Source organism: Salvelinus namaycush, chromosome 11, assembly GCF_016432855.1.
Source record: "Salvelinus namaycush isolate Seneca chromosome 11, SaNama_1.0, whole genome shotgun sequence".
In the NCBI taxonomy this organism is placed as follows: domain Eukaryota; kingdom Metazoa; phylum Chordata; class Actinopteri; order Salmoniformes; family Salmonidae; genus Salvelinus; species Salvelinus namaycush.
The window spans coordinates 2,622,257-2,635,901 of record NC_052317.1 but is presented as its reverse complement, the minus strand read 5'-3'; the positions used below and the strand labels follow the sequence as shown (position 1 = coordinate 2,635,901).

Sequence of the window (13,645 nt, the reverse complement as noted above, 5' to 3'; positions counted from 1 at the left end):
TAACCCAACCCCTCTGAATAAACCTGCTTAAAAGTTATGAATTCCAAAGTTACTTTTGGATTTTTATATTCATGTTTCATAATGTACCCTGACATAGCACACATTGCTGGCAATCAATCTCAGCCGACTTTGTAAGTATTTCCCACTTTTCTATATGGAACAATTCTTTTAGTTACAAATGACTGAATGCATGTTTCATCTCACCTTTCCAAATAAACGTCCTCATCAAATCCACGTAATTATACAACTTCTTATTTGTAAAAAGAATCTCAAGTTTAATTATCTCCATTACAAATATGGCAATTAGCAAACTTAACCCTGCATGTAAAAAATATGGGCATTCAAATCTGTCTTTTATAATTCCAATGTATGTAAATATTGAGAAACTTTAATTCAACCACACCAACAAAGCCTTAGAAGGCAATCAAAAATGATTTGAAACATATGACAGTTGATGTCAGAACAATACAGTACAATACTCTCTATGTGTCTGCTTAAACAGACCGTTTAGAATCATTTAAGGACTTTGGTAAATTGGCTGTAGTCAGGATGTAATCCACTGCTTGCCTTCTCATAGCAGGTGCCATACCATGTAAATAATATAATTGTACAGGCATAATGTATCGGTATATAAAGTTCAGTAAGCTAATGATAGATAATGCCATACTGTGTATATCTCAGTATGCGCCGATGGCAGGCTCTGGGATATTGGTGGCGTGCATGTCTCGAGTCATGTTGGACTTCTCCTTTAGCTTGGCCTGCAGTAGTGTGTGCTCCACCACTCCTATCCGAATGTCCATCTGAACAATCTCCTGCTTGAGCTTGGTCAGACTCTGCTTGATTTTCACCACCGGGGCTATAATTCAAAAAGCTCAAAAGGGTAAGAAGACGAATAATATCAAACATTTTCAAAACAATTTGTCACAATCATTATACATGGATAGATTCCAAAATAAATCATGTTTTTAATGATCTAACAACTTGATTTATAACCTTTCTTCAATAGATTCAATGATAAGAGAACTGTCACCATATAATGTATTTTAAATCAAGAACTGTTGCTTCACCCATCAAGACCCCAAAAAAATGCATGGGTTTGCAAAGTGCCCAATTTAAGAAATATATACATTTAAGGTACTTTCCGATTATATTGAACGACAGAGGATGACAGTGGGGAAAGGTAAAGAGGCGGCGTCAGGTAAAGAGGGCAGTAGGCCAGATTCTAACATATACCGACACCGTAGACGTGTGCCGGAGGCTGTGGCATTACTGCTAGACCAGCCAGGCCACAGCAAGGTGCCCAACCTAATGACGTATGTAACACAATAGGATGTGACGTCCCCTCTGACTTTTTCATGTGGGAATTGCGTCATATTCACTATTTTGTCCAGCTTGCTGTGGAAAGGGCTTAAAGCTTATAGTGCTGTGTAGATTCCCTAGTCTGGTATGTTTTCATTTACAGACTCACCTCCATCAGACATACTGCTGCCCTTCTCCTCCATTTCCTGCTTCACCTTCTCCAACTCCTCTGTGATCTAGGTTAGAATGAGACAGCACAGATAGTTGACATCAAAACTCATCTGTCATCTATGGCACTAAGAAGTATCTACAGAGGATAAGAGATAGGTAATATAACATATATGGCCATTTAGGACTATATCATGATGTTGGTGTAAAATAATTACGTGAACAAATTGGGAAAGAATGACTGGTCCAAAAACCACATGCCCGTAATGTGAATGAGAATATATTTTTTTTAGAATAGCGTGAATGTTATGAGAATGATTGGCTAGGGTTATGAGAACATGGTACGAGAATGACCTGCATACTGTAGTTTACTGTGTGTGATGTGGTCACTGACCTCAGCCAGAACTCTGGTCCTCTCTGTAACTCCACCACTTCCCTGCTGGTAGCACTCCCTTGCCTTGGAATACAAAAAGGTCAACATGTCTGTATGCTTGTCCCTCCACCCCAAATAAGCCAATTAGTTGTGCCTCTGCATTGCTGACCAACGCATACCACAGCAACAAAATACTGTATACTGGTATTGGATATTCTATTTTATAAACTGGTTGGTTCGAGCCCTGAATGCTGATTGGCTGAAAGCAGTGGCATATCAGACCGTATACCATGGGTATGACTAGGGCTGTGGCGGTCATGAAATTTCGTCAGCCGGTGATTGTCAAGCAAATAACTGTCGGTCTCATGGTAATTGACCGTTAATTAACATAAACACATTTAGCATCTCCTGGCTTCCACACATAGCCTTACAAGCCATTTAAAAAAGTATATAGCCTACACCTTCACAATAAATACATTATTTATTTTAGAGCACTCTAAAGAAGCATGATATGAAGAACATTTTGTCTATTTCAGAAGAAAATATCAAACTCTGTTGTCCTTATGTTAGGTCCTGATGTGGCTATGCCAAATGGCTGACGGCTACACTTGTTCATTTAGCAAATAATATTTGCTTATAATTCCGTGGCATTATTTTATATTATTTTATAGTATGAAGAAAACAATTGAACAAAGCTGAATAAAATATAAATATTTTCTCTAAACGACTTGAGGGAGTGCACACATGCGGCTATTCTGTGTTGAGTGGTTAACAAAGAAATAGGTACTCCTATATCCTTAATTTAGAGTTATTCATTTCGTTGTTGGAAATCTGTCCTTGGGTCTGATGAGTCTAAATTTGAGATTTTTGGTTCCAACCGCCGTGTCTTTGTGAAAAGCAGAGTAGGTGAACGGATGATCTCCACGTGTGGTTCCCACCGTGAAGCATGGAGGAGGTGTGATGGTGCTTTGTTGGTGACACGGTCAGTAATTTATTTAGAACTCAAGGCACACTTAACCAGCATGGCTACCACAGCATTCTGTAGCAATACACCATTCCATCTGGTTTGCGCTTATTGGGACTATCATTTGTTTTTCAACAGGACAATGACCCAACACACCTCCAGGCTGTGTAAGGGCTATTTGACCAAGAAGGAGTGATGGAGTGCTGCATCAGATGACCTGGCCTCCACAATCACCCGACCTCAACCCAAAATGGTGGCTACTTTGAAGAATCTCAAATCTAAAATATATTTTGATTTGTTTAACACTTTTTTGGTTACTACATTATTCCATACGTGTTATTTCATAATTTTGTTATCTTTACTATTATTCTACAATGTAGAAAATAGTAAAAATAAAGAACAACCCTTGAATGAGTAGGTGTTCTAAAACTTTTGACTGGTACTGTAAATAGTGAAGTAAAGTACAGATACCCCCAAAAACTACTTTAAGTAGTAATTTAAAGTATTTTTACTTAAGTACTTTACACCACTGTATGGATGCTTACCTCGCTGAGTTTGGACTGGGCGCTGCGGTAGTCCTGGATAAGGTGTTCCAGTTGGTTGTTGATGTATTTCTCCCTGCTGCCCACCTTCTCCAGGGTCTTACCGATCTCCTCCTGCAGCTTGTCTAGGTAGCCCTACCAAATAGGTACACATAGCAGCTTTCGCTCTACAATACATTACTAGCATACTAAATGTAAAGTAATAGAATGACATGGGAGGTTGGCTGTGTGATAGGTGCTAGTCTTGTCAGACAGTGAGACTCAGATAAAGTAGCTTATTCATGGGTTGCATGTTTCGTCACAATATTGTTTTGAACATTCGTTTTGGACTGATGCCCGATTAAGCATTCTATTCAATGCATCGTCAATGAGCGCTGATAAAGATCATCAAAAGCGCATTACAGTGGCTTGGAAATACAATGACATTCAAAATGAGTCAAATAATCAGTGGGGAAACCTTTTGATGTCATCAGATTGACTTTAAATGCAGTATAACGTTAGCTAGCTAGCTAAGATTGAGGGTAGACCACCAGATATTTGCTAGCTAACGTTAGCATTTCCAGCTATTTCTACGAATTTTGCTAGCTAATAACAACATTGCCATCCATCTGTCTAAAGTAAATTAGACGACACGATAATGCTGGCAAAATTGTTTCCTACTAAAATGTTTACTACTTTAGCAACTACTTTATTTCCACACACTATAGTTTAATTTAGACTAAACAGTAGTTAGCCTTTGCCCAGAATGACTGGGCTTTTATCCACTTTAGGGCACCACTATGGCGCCCCCGGTAAAGGGCGGCTTGAGAATGTTCATAACAACGGCATGACGCAACCGAGCGAAGGTGGCGCAACCTATGAATATGTTTTCTTTCTTTTGCTGTGCTTGATTGAGCTTACCTGGCATAATGGAACCGACGGATTCGTCACAAAAGTGCCAAACCCACACACCTGGCACTCCCTTCAGTCTCAATCAAACACTCAAAGTATTTGAAAGAAAATAAATAATTGTCTATTTGAACCAGGTTTGGGGCCAATCAAATTAAGGCAGTGATTTGAATTTAAAAAATAAAAAGTGGAACAACTTTTGAAATAAATAGCTTAGAAATGTCAGTTTATTGAGAAGCTATTGAAAATGGATGCCCTTTAAATTATTGAATGGGAATTTTTGTTTACGTCCTGAATTGACCCCAACCCTCATTTGAACCCAGGTCTGGTGAGAGGGCCATGTTGCTAGTCTAAACAAGATGTGTCTTACAACATATTTCTAGATGGTATCAAAGTGAGTCCAAGTGTAAAGGACTAAAGTCCACCTTGGCCTCCTTGAGAGATGATTTGATCCCGTCTTTGTGCTGATGCATTTGGTCCACGTGGATCCTCCAGTCCTAGTAGTGGACATAGTCTTGTTACAAACACTCATGTTTTAGGCTATTGCCCAGCCCTGCATTGATTTTGAGAGAGCAATGCCAGAATTTACAGCTGTAGCAATCTTTACCTTGTGGTCTGTTCTGATTGTGACCTTCAGTTGTGGGAGAACCCGCTCGACCTCTAGATTCCATTCGGCAGCGTCCATGTTTGATTCCAGTATATTGTCTGGCTTTGAAGATAGTCTGGTCTCCTGAGAGAGGGAAGGGGTTAGCGTTAGGAATGATAGTATGTACACCATGAGGGAATGAGCAAGAGCTAAAAAAAAAAGGTAAACATGTATTTTATATTTGTTTGAGTCCACTGGTGACTAGCCTTTCTACATCTACAGACAGGGAACGGCATAGAAATAAAAAATCTGATTTTAAAATCAGCAGTAGCCTACATGTAGCCTAGTATTAACCACACATGAAAAAGACAATACAGCAGCACATCTAATGTATGTGTAGTAACAAAGTATCCACAATGTCCAAACAGAACTCTTATTGGGACAGTAAATATGTACACCGTTACAGTTCATTGTTCGTATCCAGCTATTAGCATAACGTTACAGCAACTGCAACTCACACTTTGATTGGTCCTTGATTTAAGTGCCTCTAGATCCATGACGTTTTCTTCCTCGTAGTCGTCTGGTTCCTCCTTTATTAAGGGATTTATTTATATTTTTAAATAGACATATTTTTAAAAAGTGATGAGTACAATATATACAGATAGGCCTATCATCAGGGGACACTTCGATGGGGATACCCACTGTCATCTCATCTTCCACTTTACTGAGAGTCAGCTCTGCGTCATCCTCCATCACAGACTCTTCTTCCATCTCCTCTGTAGGGTAGTTTGGTCTGGGAAAAGACAGGGGAATAGGGATTGCACGAGGCCAGCTATGTTAAACTTTTTCATTGGTTGCACCTACGTCACATCACACCATTGTTATAAATGTTCTCAAGAGGCTCTCACTCATACTAATGTTGCATTCAAAACAACTGGGAACTTGGAAATCTCAGACTTCCGACTTCAGTATGTTCAAGACAACCTGGAACTCTGAATAAAACGATATCCGACTAAAGATCTCCGGAAAAATAGTTTTGAATGGTCATACAACTTGGAATTCCAAGTCGGGAACTCGGGCGTCTTTCTAGAGCTCCAACTTTCCGACCTGAATATCACTGATGTTGTGATTTGACCTCACCCCCCCCCCCCCCCCCCCAGAGTTCCCAGTTGTCTTGAAAGCACCACAAAGCGAGATGTGCCCAGTCATTCTTAATTGGGGCTAATGACCATTTAGCCTAAATTACAGCTTTGAAATATGATGACATTGGTGGAGTAATGTTTCCATAGCTAGTAAAAGGCCTTTTCACACTGACATTGTTCTTAGCCCCAGGCTAGACTGGCCCTGGGCTAACTTAGCCTGTGTTCACGCAAGCATTTGGTAACCCTGAACTAAACTTTAGCCCTGGGCTAAGGATTCACACTTGTATTCCAAAACCCTGGGCTAACGGACAAACACAACATGTGACCAACATTTTATCTCTGATTCGTGACCAATGCTATAAACAATAACACATTTATTAACACATTATTTCCTCATGCTTCTAGCCTAGCATTTGATTTCCAACAGTGATGGTTTGTATAAACCGTCTGTCCAACATCGGAAACAATATTTAACTTTTGAAATTCGATCTCACCCCTGTACAGAGAATGCTATGAACAAAATACTTTTCTGATTCAGACGAAATCATGCAACAATATTATTAGCATGGATATATGCAATTAAATGTCAATAGAAAAGCTACGAAAATGGAGGAAAATGGAGGAAAATGGAGAAAAATGGAGGAAAATGGAGGAAAATGGAGGAAAATGGAGCGTTGGCTGCATTTCCAGCTGTAGGGTTTGTAGTTTTAGTTGGCTAAGTGAGAAGACTTTAGCCAGCCTGCATAGCAACCATTTTTGATAGACATAGCAACCAACCAATGTTTTTGCACTGATGAAAGTATATTGTTTTTTGGTCCTCAGATGGAAGGATTAAATAGTATGAATTTACTTGTCAAAATAACTCACAGAACACATTACAGGCATGTGTTCTGTGCAAGTGTGAACACTCACTTAGCCCTGGGCTAAGGGAGATTTTAGCCCTGGTCTAAAGTGCAGTGTGAGCGCACCTAAAGTTTGACAAAAAATACCTACCTATGCGAACTTTAGCTAGCTAAAATCCAGTGCACTGTAGCTAGCTAACGTTCTAATCAATGTTCCCTCTAAGCTGTATGCGCGCAGCTACCCGGGACTGCCTCGCAGAAGACATATCAGCCTGCGCAGAGTAGCAACTTCAAATCAATTTGATAGTTTTCCCCTTTAGTTAACACTATCAATGTTTCCCTTTACTGTGGGAATTGTGATCAAATCAACGCAATATTAGCCACTTTCAAAGGAACATACCAAAACAAACTATGCAAGATATGTTGTTTTAGGCAGAAGGCATCGGAGTAGGATTCTAATGCATTGACAGGCATGACTCAGCCTGTACTCTACACAGACCAGTGCTGCATGAACAATCAGAACTGCAGTAGGCCGATAAACAAATAGACCATTGCCATATATGAGTCTGCTGCCATATATGGATCTGTGCCATTCACTTTGAACTGGACTGTGTTTACAGCATGAGTGGTTGTGAGTAGGTGAACCTGTTTTGATAATAAAGCGAGAGCTGCATGTAGCCACTTGCGCACATTTGTTCATATCCTTCGCTAGTTAGTGAGTTATTAGCCCAGTTATAGATCATTTGTAGTCAGCAATGGGGGAGTGATTGCTTCCTACAAGAGCACAAAACATGCACATTGCAAGACCTCTTGAAAGGCTTGTAAAATGGCTTGCTTAATATTAGGCTTTATTAGTTGAGTGACAACCAATGTAATTTGCTTGGTTACTGTTATTAAATGCACTGTTGAAAACTGTGTTTTACTGGAATAAAAGTAGGCTAAGCCACCAGGGACAAATCTTTTCTGGCTATAGCCTATGCTGATCAGGGCTTACATTAGATTTTATTTTGATTGTTCAGGTTCACCATCAGCAATAGTTTTGGTAGTTTTGCTTGAAACAATCAGTGCCATGTGGTCATGTTTAGATATACAAGGTAAAGGTGATAATTTCATAACGAGTACAGCAATCACTTTAGCGAGTCGCACTGCATGGCCAAAGCGGGAAGAGCTGAGGAGCTCACTCCATAGAAACTTCAAAACTGTCAAATCCATTCGACTTTGAAACAGGGGTGAAATTGGCTATGTTATAGAATTTGTAAAAAGATAAATATTGATACATTACTACAGCCAACACTTTCAAACTGCCAAAAGGACAAGTTAATTAGTGGGTAATGGTGATTTTAGATCAAAAGTGGAGGGACAAAAGGCATACACACGGTCCCGTGTGGCTCAGTTGGTAGAGCATGGCGCTTGCAACGCCAGGGTTGTGGGTTCATTCCCCACGGGGGGACCAGGATGAATATGTATGAACTTTCCAATTTGTAAGTCGCTCTGGATAAGAGCGTCTGCTAAATGACTTAAATGTAAAATGTAAATACATTAACCAGTGACTTATATACAATGCAGTTTGAAAGTATTTAGACCCATTCCCTTTTTCCACATTTTGTTACAGCATTATTCTAAAATGAATTTAATAGTTTTTTCCTCGTCAATCTACACACAATACCCTATAATGACAAAGCAAAAACATGTTAGATATTTTTGCACATTTATATAAAAAAACAAAAACTGAAATACCTTATTTACATAAGTATTCAGACCCTTTGCTATGAGCCTCGAAATTGAGCTCAGGTGCATCCTATTTCCATTGATCACCCTTGAGATGTTTCTACAACTTGATTGGAGTCCACCTGTGGTAAAATCAATTGACTGGACATGATTTGGAAAGGCCCACACCTGTCTATATAAGGTCCCACAGTTGACAGTGCATGTCAGCGCAAAAACCAAGGCATGAGGTCAAAAGGAATTGTCCGTAGAGCTCCGAGACAGGATTGTGTCAAGGCAAAGATCTGGGGATGGGTAACAAAACATTTCTGCAGCATTGAAGGTCCCCAAAAACACAGTGGCCTCCATCATTCTTAAATGGAAGAAGTTTGGAACCACCAAGACTCTTTCTAGAGCTGGCCGCACGATTAACTGAGCAATCGGGGGAGAAGGGCCTAGGTCAGGAAAGTGACCAAGAGATGGGAAAGCCTTCCAGAAGGACAACCATCTCTGCAGCACTCCTCAGTAAAAAAACACATGACAGCCCGCTTGGAGTTTGCCGAAAGGCACCTAAAGGACTCTCAGACCATGAGAAACAAGATTGAACTCCTTGGCCTGAATGCCAAGCGTCACATCTGGAGGAAACCTGGCACCATCCCTTCAGTGAAGGACGGTGGTGGCAGCATCATGCTGCGGGGATGTTATTCAGCAGCAGGGACTGGGAGACAAGTCAGGATCCAGGGAAAGATGAACAGAGCAAAGTACAGAGAGATCCTTGATGTTCCAGATCGCTCAGGACCTCAAACTGGGGCGAACATTCACCTTCCAATAGGACAACGACCCTATGCACATAGCCAGGACAACGCAGGAGAGCGTTTGGAACAAGTCTCTGAATGTCCTTGAGTGGCCCAGCCAGAGCCCGGACTTGAAAACGATCGAACATCTCTGGAGAGACCTGAAAATAGCTGTGCAGCGACGCTCCCCATCCAACCTCACAGAGCTTGAGAGGGTCTGCAGAGAAGAATGGGAGAAACTCCCCAAATACAGGTGTGGCAAGCTTGTAAGTTCATACCCAAGAAGACTTGAGGCTGTAATTGCTCCCAAAGGTGCTTCAACAAAGTACTGAGTAAAGGGTCTGAATTATTATTATGATTAATTATTGAATGAATTATGTAAATGTGATATTTGCAAGAAAATCTAACAACCTGTTTTTCTTTGTCATTATGAGGTATTGTGTGTAGATGGATTACTTTTTCTGAATACTTTCCAAATGCACTGTATAAACTAGATAACTGATAGGGGACACTGTTGAAGCCACCATTCCGCCGCCTTGGCACTCCCCCACCTTTGTAGAAAATATTTTTGAAGCAATAGAAATTAATTTATTAATGTCTACATTCGTTTTTTGCCACATGTATTCTACTACAGATACATTCATGCGAACTTTTGAAATTATATTATGTTAGCTTAACATACAAATATACACTACCGGTCAAAAGTTTTAGAACACCTACTCATTCAAGGGTTTTTCTTTATTTTTACTATTTTCTACATTTTTCAAAACTATGAACTAACACATATCGAATCATGTAGTAAAAAGTGTTAAACAAATCAAAATATATTTTATATTTGAGATTCTTCAAATAGCTTCACTATGCCTCTATAGCTTTGCACACTCTTGGCATTCTCTCAACCAGCGTCATCTGATGCAGCACTCCATCTCTCTCCATCTTGGTAAAATAGCTCTTACACTGCCTGGAGGTATGTCCCACTAAGCACAAACCAGATGGGATGGCGTATCACTGCAGAATTCTGTGGTAGCCATGCTAGTTAAGTGTGCTTTGAAGTCTAAATAAAATCAGACAAAGATACCAGCAAAGCCCCCCCACACCATAACACCTCCTCCTCCTGATTCACGGTGGGAAATACACATGCGGAGATCATCCTTTCACCCACACTGCATCTCACAAAGACACGGCGGTTGGAACCAAAAATCTCCAATTTGGACTCCAGACCAAAGGACACATTTCCATCCATCTAATGCCCATTGCTCGTGGCTCTTGGCCCAAGCAAGTCTCTTCTTTTTATTGGTGTCCTTTAGTAGTGTTTTGTTGCAGCAATTCGACCATGAAGGCCTGATTCACACAGTCTCTTCTGAACAGTTGATGTCTAGATATCTCTGTTACTTGAACTCTGTGAGGCATTATCTTTGGGTTGCCATTTCTGAGGCTGGGAACTCTAATGAACTTATCCTCTGCAGTAGAGGTAACTCTGGGTCTTCCATTCATGTGGCAGTCCTCCTGAGAGCCAGTTTCATCATAGTGCTTGATGGTTTTTGCGACTGCATTTGAAAAAACTTTCAAAGTTCTTAAAACTTTCTGTATTGACTCACCTTCATGTCTTATAATAATGATGGACTGTCGTTTCTCTTTGCTTATTTGAGCTGTTCTTGCCATAATATGGACTTGGTATTTTACCAAATAGGGCTATCTTCTGTATACTCCCCCTACCTTGTCACAATACAACGGATTGTCTCAAAGGCATTAAGAAGGAAAGAAATTACACAAATTAACTTTTAAGAAGGCACACCTGTTAATTGACATGTATTCCAGGTGACTACCTCATGAAGCTGGTTGAGAGAATGCCAAGAGTGAACAAAGCTGTCATCGAGGCAAAGGGTGGCTATTTGAAGAAGCTCAAATATAAAATATATTTTGATTTGTTTAACACTTTTTTGGTTACTACACAATTCCATGTGTTATTTCCTAGTTTTGATGTCTTCACTATTATTCTACAATGTAGAAAATCCTAAAAATAAAGAAAAACCCTTGAATGAGTAGGTGTTCTAAAACTTTTGACTGGTAGTGTATATATTAAAACTTTCTTAAAGTATAATTTTTTTAGATTAGTAATGTTACTGTCCCCACTACAACAACTAAAAATACTTAAATACATTTAATTATGTTCTTGAAACATTTAATTGAAATACTGTAGAATTACATTAATTCCCATGGAGGACTTTTTAATCCCAGCCCCCGTCCCCGCAGGAAGCCTTTGCCTTTTGGTAGGCCGTCATTATAAATAAATAAGAATTTGTTCTTAACTGACTTGCCTAGTTAAATAAAGGTTAAATTTAAAAAATGTAATAATCAGCAAACCAGAATTTATATACATCATTGACATTAACTTACCTTCTCCAGGAAAACACTCTCTCCTTCAGAGCCTCTTCAGCCAGCCGATCCAGCACATAGCACACATGTTCCCCTGAACCAGCTTTTAGTTTGGAGGGAGGAAAGTCTACCAGTCCTCCCTGGGTCAGGAGAGAGCAATATTTTGATCAAAGATGCAATGTCTGAAATATGTCTTATACTAAAGTTGGACCATCTAGCTTAGTATAGGTCCTTACAGTTTCACAGCAATGTCATGTGATACATTATGCAATGGAAATGAAAAAAGAACAAATAAAGGTTGTTGATAAACAAATCCCCCTGTTGTCTGCAATTCAAAACGGTAAACAACAATGGGGACACCAACGTGTACAGTATGTTGAGTTGTGCTTACAAAAGCTCTCAACTGTGAGAGAATGTTGGACACAGTGGCGTTGGGGTCGTCATACTCCTGAGGCTGCTCGAAGGGTCTCCCTGCTGCATTGATGAGCCAAGACGCGATTATGGTAAACATGAAGAATTGCTCCCCTGGATTTGATGGCATGTAGGCACTGGATGCAAAGTAATGCCTATATGGGGGAACAACGTATTACCTGACTGACAATCTCTTACCAGAATTGACTGCAATGTATTTTGACAGTCATACCTAGCAGTTTGAACTGTAATATTACTTTGGAAACTTTGCACATCAATAATAGCTAGCTAGTTGCTACTTGCCAACCTGGATAGAGCTTTCATGTTGTGCTTTGCCAGAACTTCCTCTTCGTAATCCAGAAGCTTCAATTTGTCCAGCAGGTCCTCCATAACCACGAACATTTGATATGCTGCTCCAGGACCCCGTTCATCGTCCCCTCGTCTATTGTCATCTACCATCTCTCTCTTGGCACTTCTTGCAGGCTAACAACAACCCAATTTGTGCTTGACCAATTTTTGATGCAGATCAGCGCAGTCTTCTTCAGCTTGTTTTGGTTACCATCTGTGTTGTCAAGCAACCCTAATATAGCCAGATAACGTTAGCTAGCTAAGTTAACAGTTCCTTGGTTAACTAAAAAGCCAGCTATACATTTTGTCTGAACGATTATCCCTATATTAAATATATCCAGTTAGTACCTGTGTATTGAGATGAATATTCAAGTAGTTGTATCAATAACTCTTGCGCATATTTTGCTAGAGCGGGCGACATGCGTCCTAACGTAACTTTATTTGCGTCCTTACGTAACAACCTTTCGTTTACGTTCCAGTGCAGTTATCACACGTGTCGTGGTTTTGCTGCCACCTACTGCAGTGGATGAAAAACTACTCCCGGAGAAATTAATAAAACAGTTAATATATACGTGAATTGTAATGAGAGAGTATAAGGACTAAGCTGACTCTTAAACAGATCAAGCAAAAACATTAAACTGAGTTGCGCTGCATAGAAGATCTCGACAACGACTGGAGAAGTGTTTAACATCACCAGTAGGCTTATGCTACCACAACCTTATGATATATATATTTTCAGAAGTGCAACATGACTGCAAGAGACAGGTCAGAATGTATGTCTGAAAAACAGAACAATCCACCTTTTGTTCTGAACTAGTGGTGTTTGAATTTGTTGATAAAATGCGGAACATGATTGTTTTCGACAAAAGGACCGAAATGCAGGACTTTACCCTCACCCTAACGCTAACCCTAACCTTAATCTCATTTTTATATATTCATAAATGGAATATAATTTTCCTGGATTGTAGCAGGAGGCAAAACTATATAACACCCTCTTTGATTAGAGACATATTCTGGGCTTGGGGGTCAATTTTAGCTGAACCACAGCTGTGTCTGGAGGTATATAATGGTTTGCCATTAGACTGTTGCCCATGGCTGTATAATAATGACATGTCCGGCAGCTATTTCCTAAAACTGCCTGCTCCTTTGCATGTATCATAGGGTGCAACGCATCATGTGTGCCAGTTAATGAGAGAGATCAGGCTCAG

The 13,645-nt window shown here is 40.0% G+C and overlaps 1 protein-coding gene across 2 annotated transcripts; it reads right to left on the bottom strand.

The window, feature by feature from the left end:
* Window positions 1–248: 248 nt before the first annotated feature.
* Window positions 249–12,877, bottom strand: ift57 (intraflagellar transport 57 homolog (Chlamydomonas)). Of its 2 annotated transcripts, none has more exons than XM_039003634.1 (11): window positions 12,397–12,877; window positions 12,070–12,244; window positions 11,700–11,818; window positions 5,523–5,613; window positions 5,339–5,410; window positions 4,842–4,964; window positions 4,660–4,731; window positions 3,350–3,481; window positions 1,862–1,924; window positions 1,469–1,535; window positions 249–856 (listed from the first exon to the last, which is right to left on the bottom strand). In XM_039003634.1, the coding sequence occupies exons 1-11, from the start codon at window positions 12,546–12,548 to the stop codon at window positions 678–680; spliced, it is 1,245 nt and encodes a 414-aa protein (XP_038859562.1). In that variant the 5' UTR covers window positions 12,549–12,877; the 3' UTR covers window positions 249–677. The 2 variants fall into 2 exon arrangements, with proteins under 2 accessions (XP_038859562.1, XP_038859563.1); XM_039003635.1 differs by having other exon boundaries at window positions 761–871.
* Between the last annotated feature and the right edge of the window lie 768 nt (window positions 12,878–13,645).

Excerpts from the sequence above, each read along its gene's own strand:
- ift57 (XM_039003634.1), bottom strand. The coding sequence starts at position 12,548 with ATGGTAGATGACAATAGACGAGGGGACGATGAACGGGGTCCTGGAGCA. Across the intron at positions 5,411-5,522 it reads AAGTGGAAGATGAGATGACA|GAGGAACCAGACGACTACGA; the intron begins GTGGGTATCCCC and ends CCCTTAATAAAG. Across the intron at positions 4,965-5,338 it reads AATCAAGGACCAATCAAAGT|GAGACCAGACTATCTTCAAA; the intron begins GTGAGTTGCAGT and ends TCCCTCTCTCAG.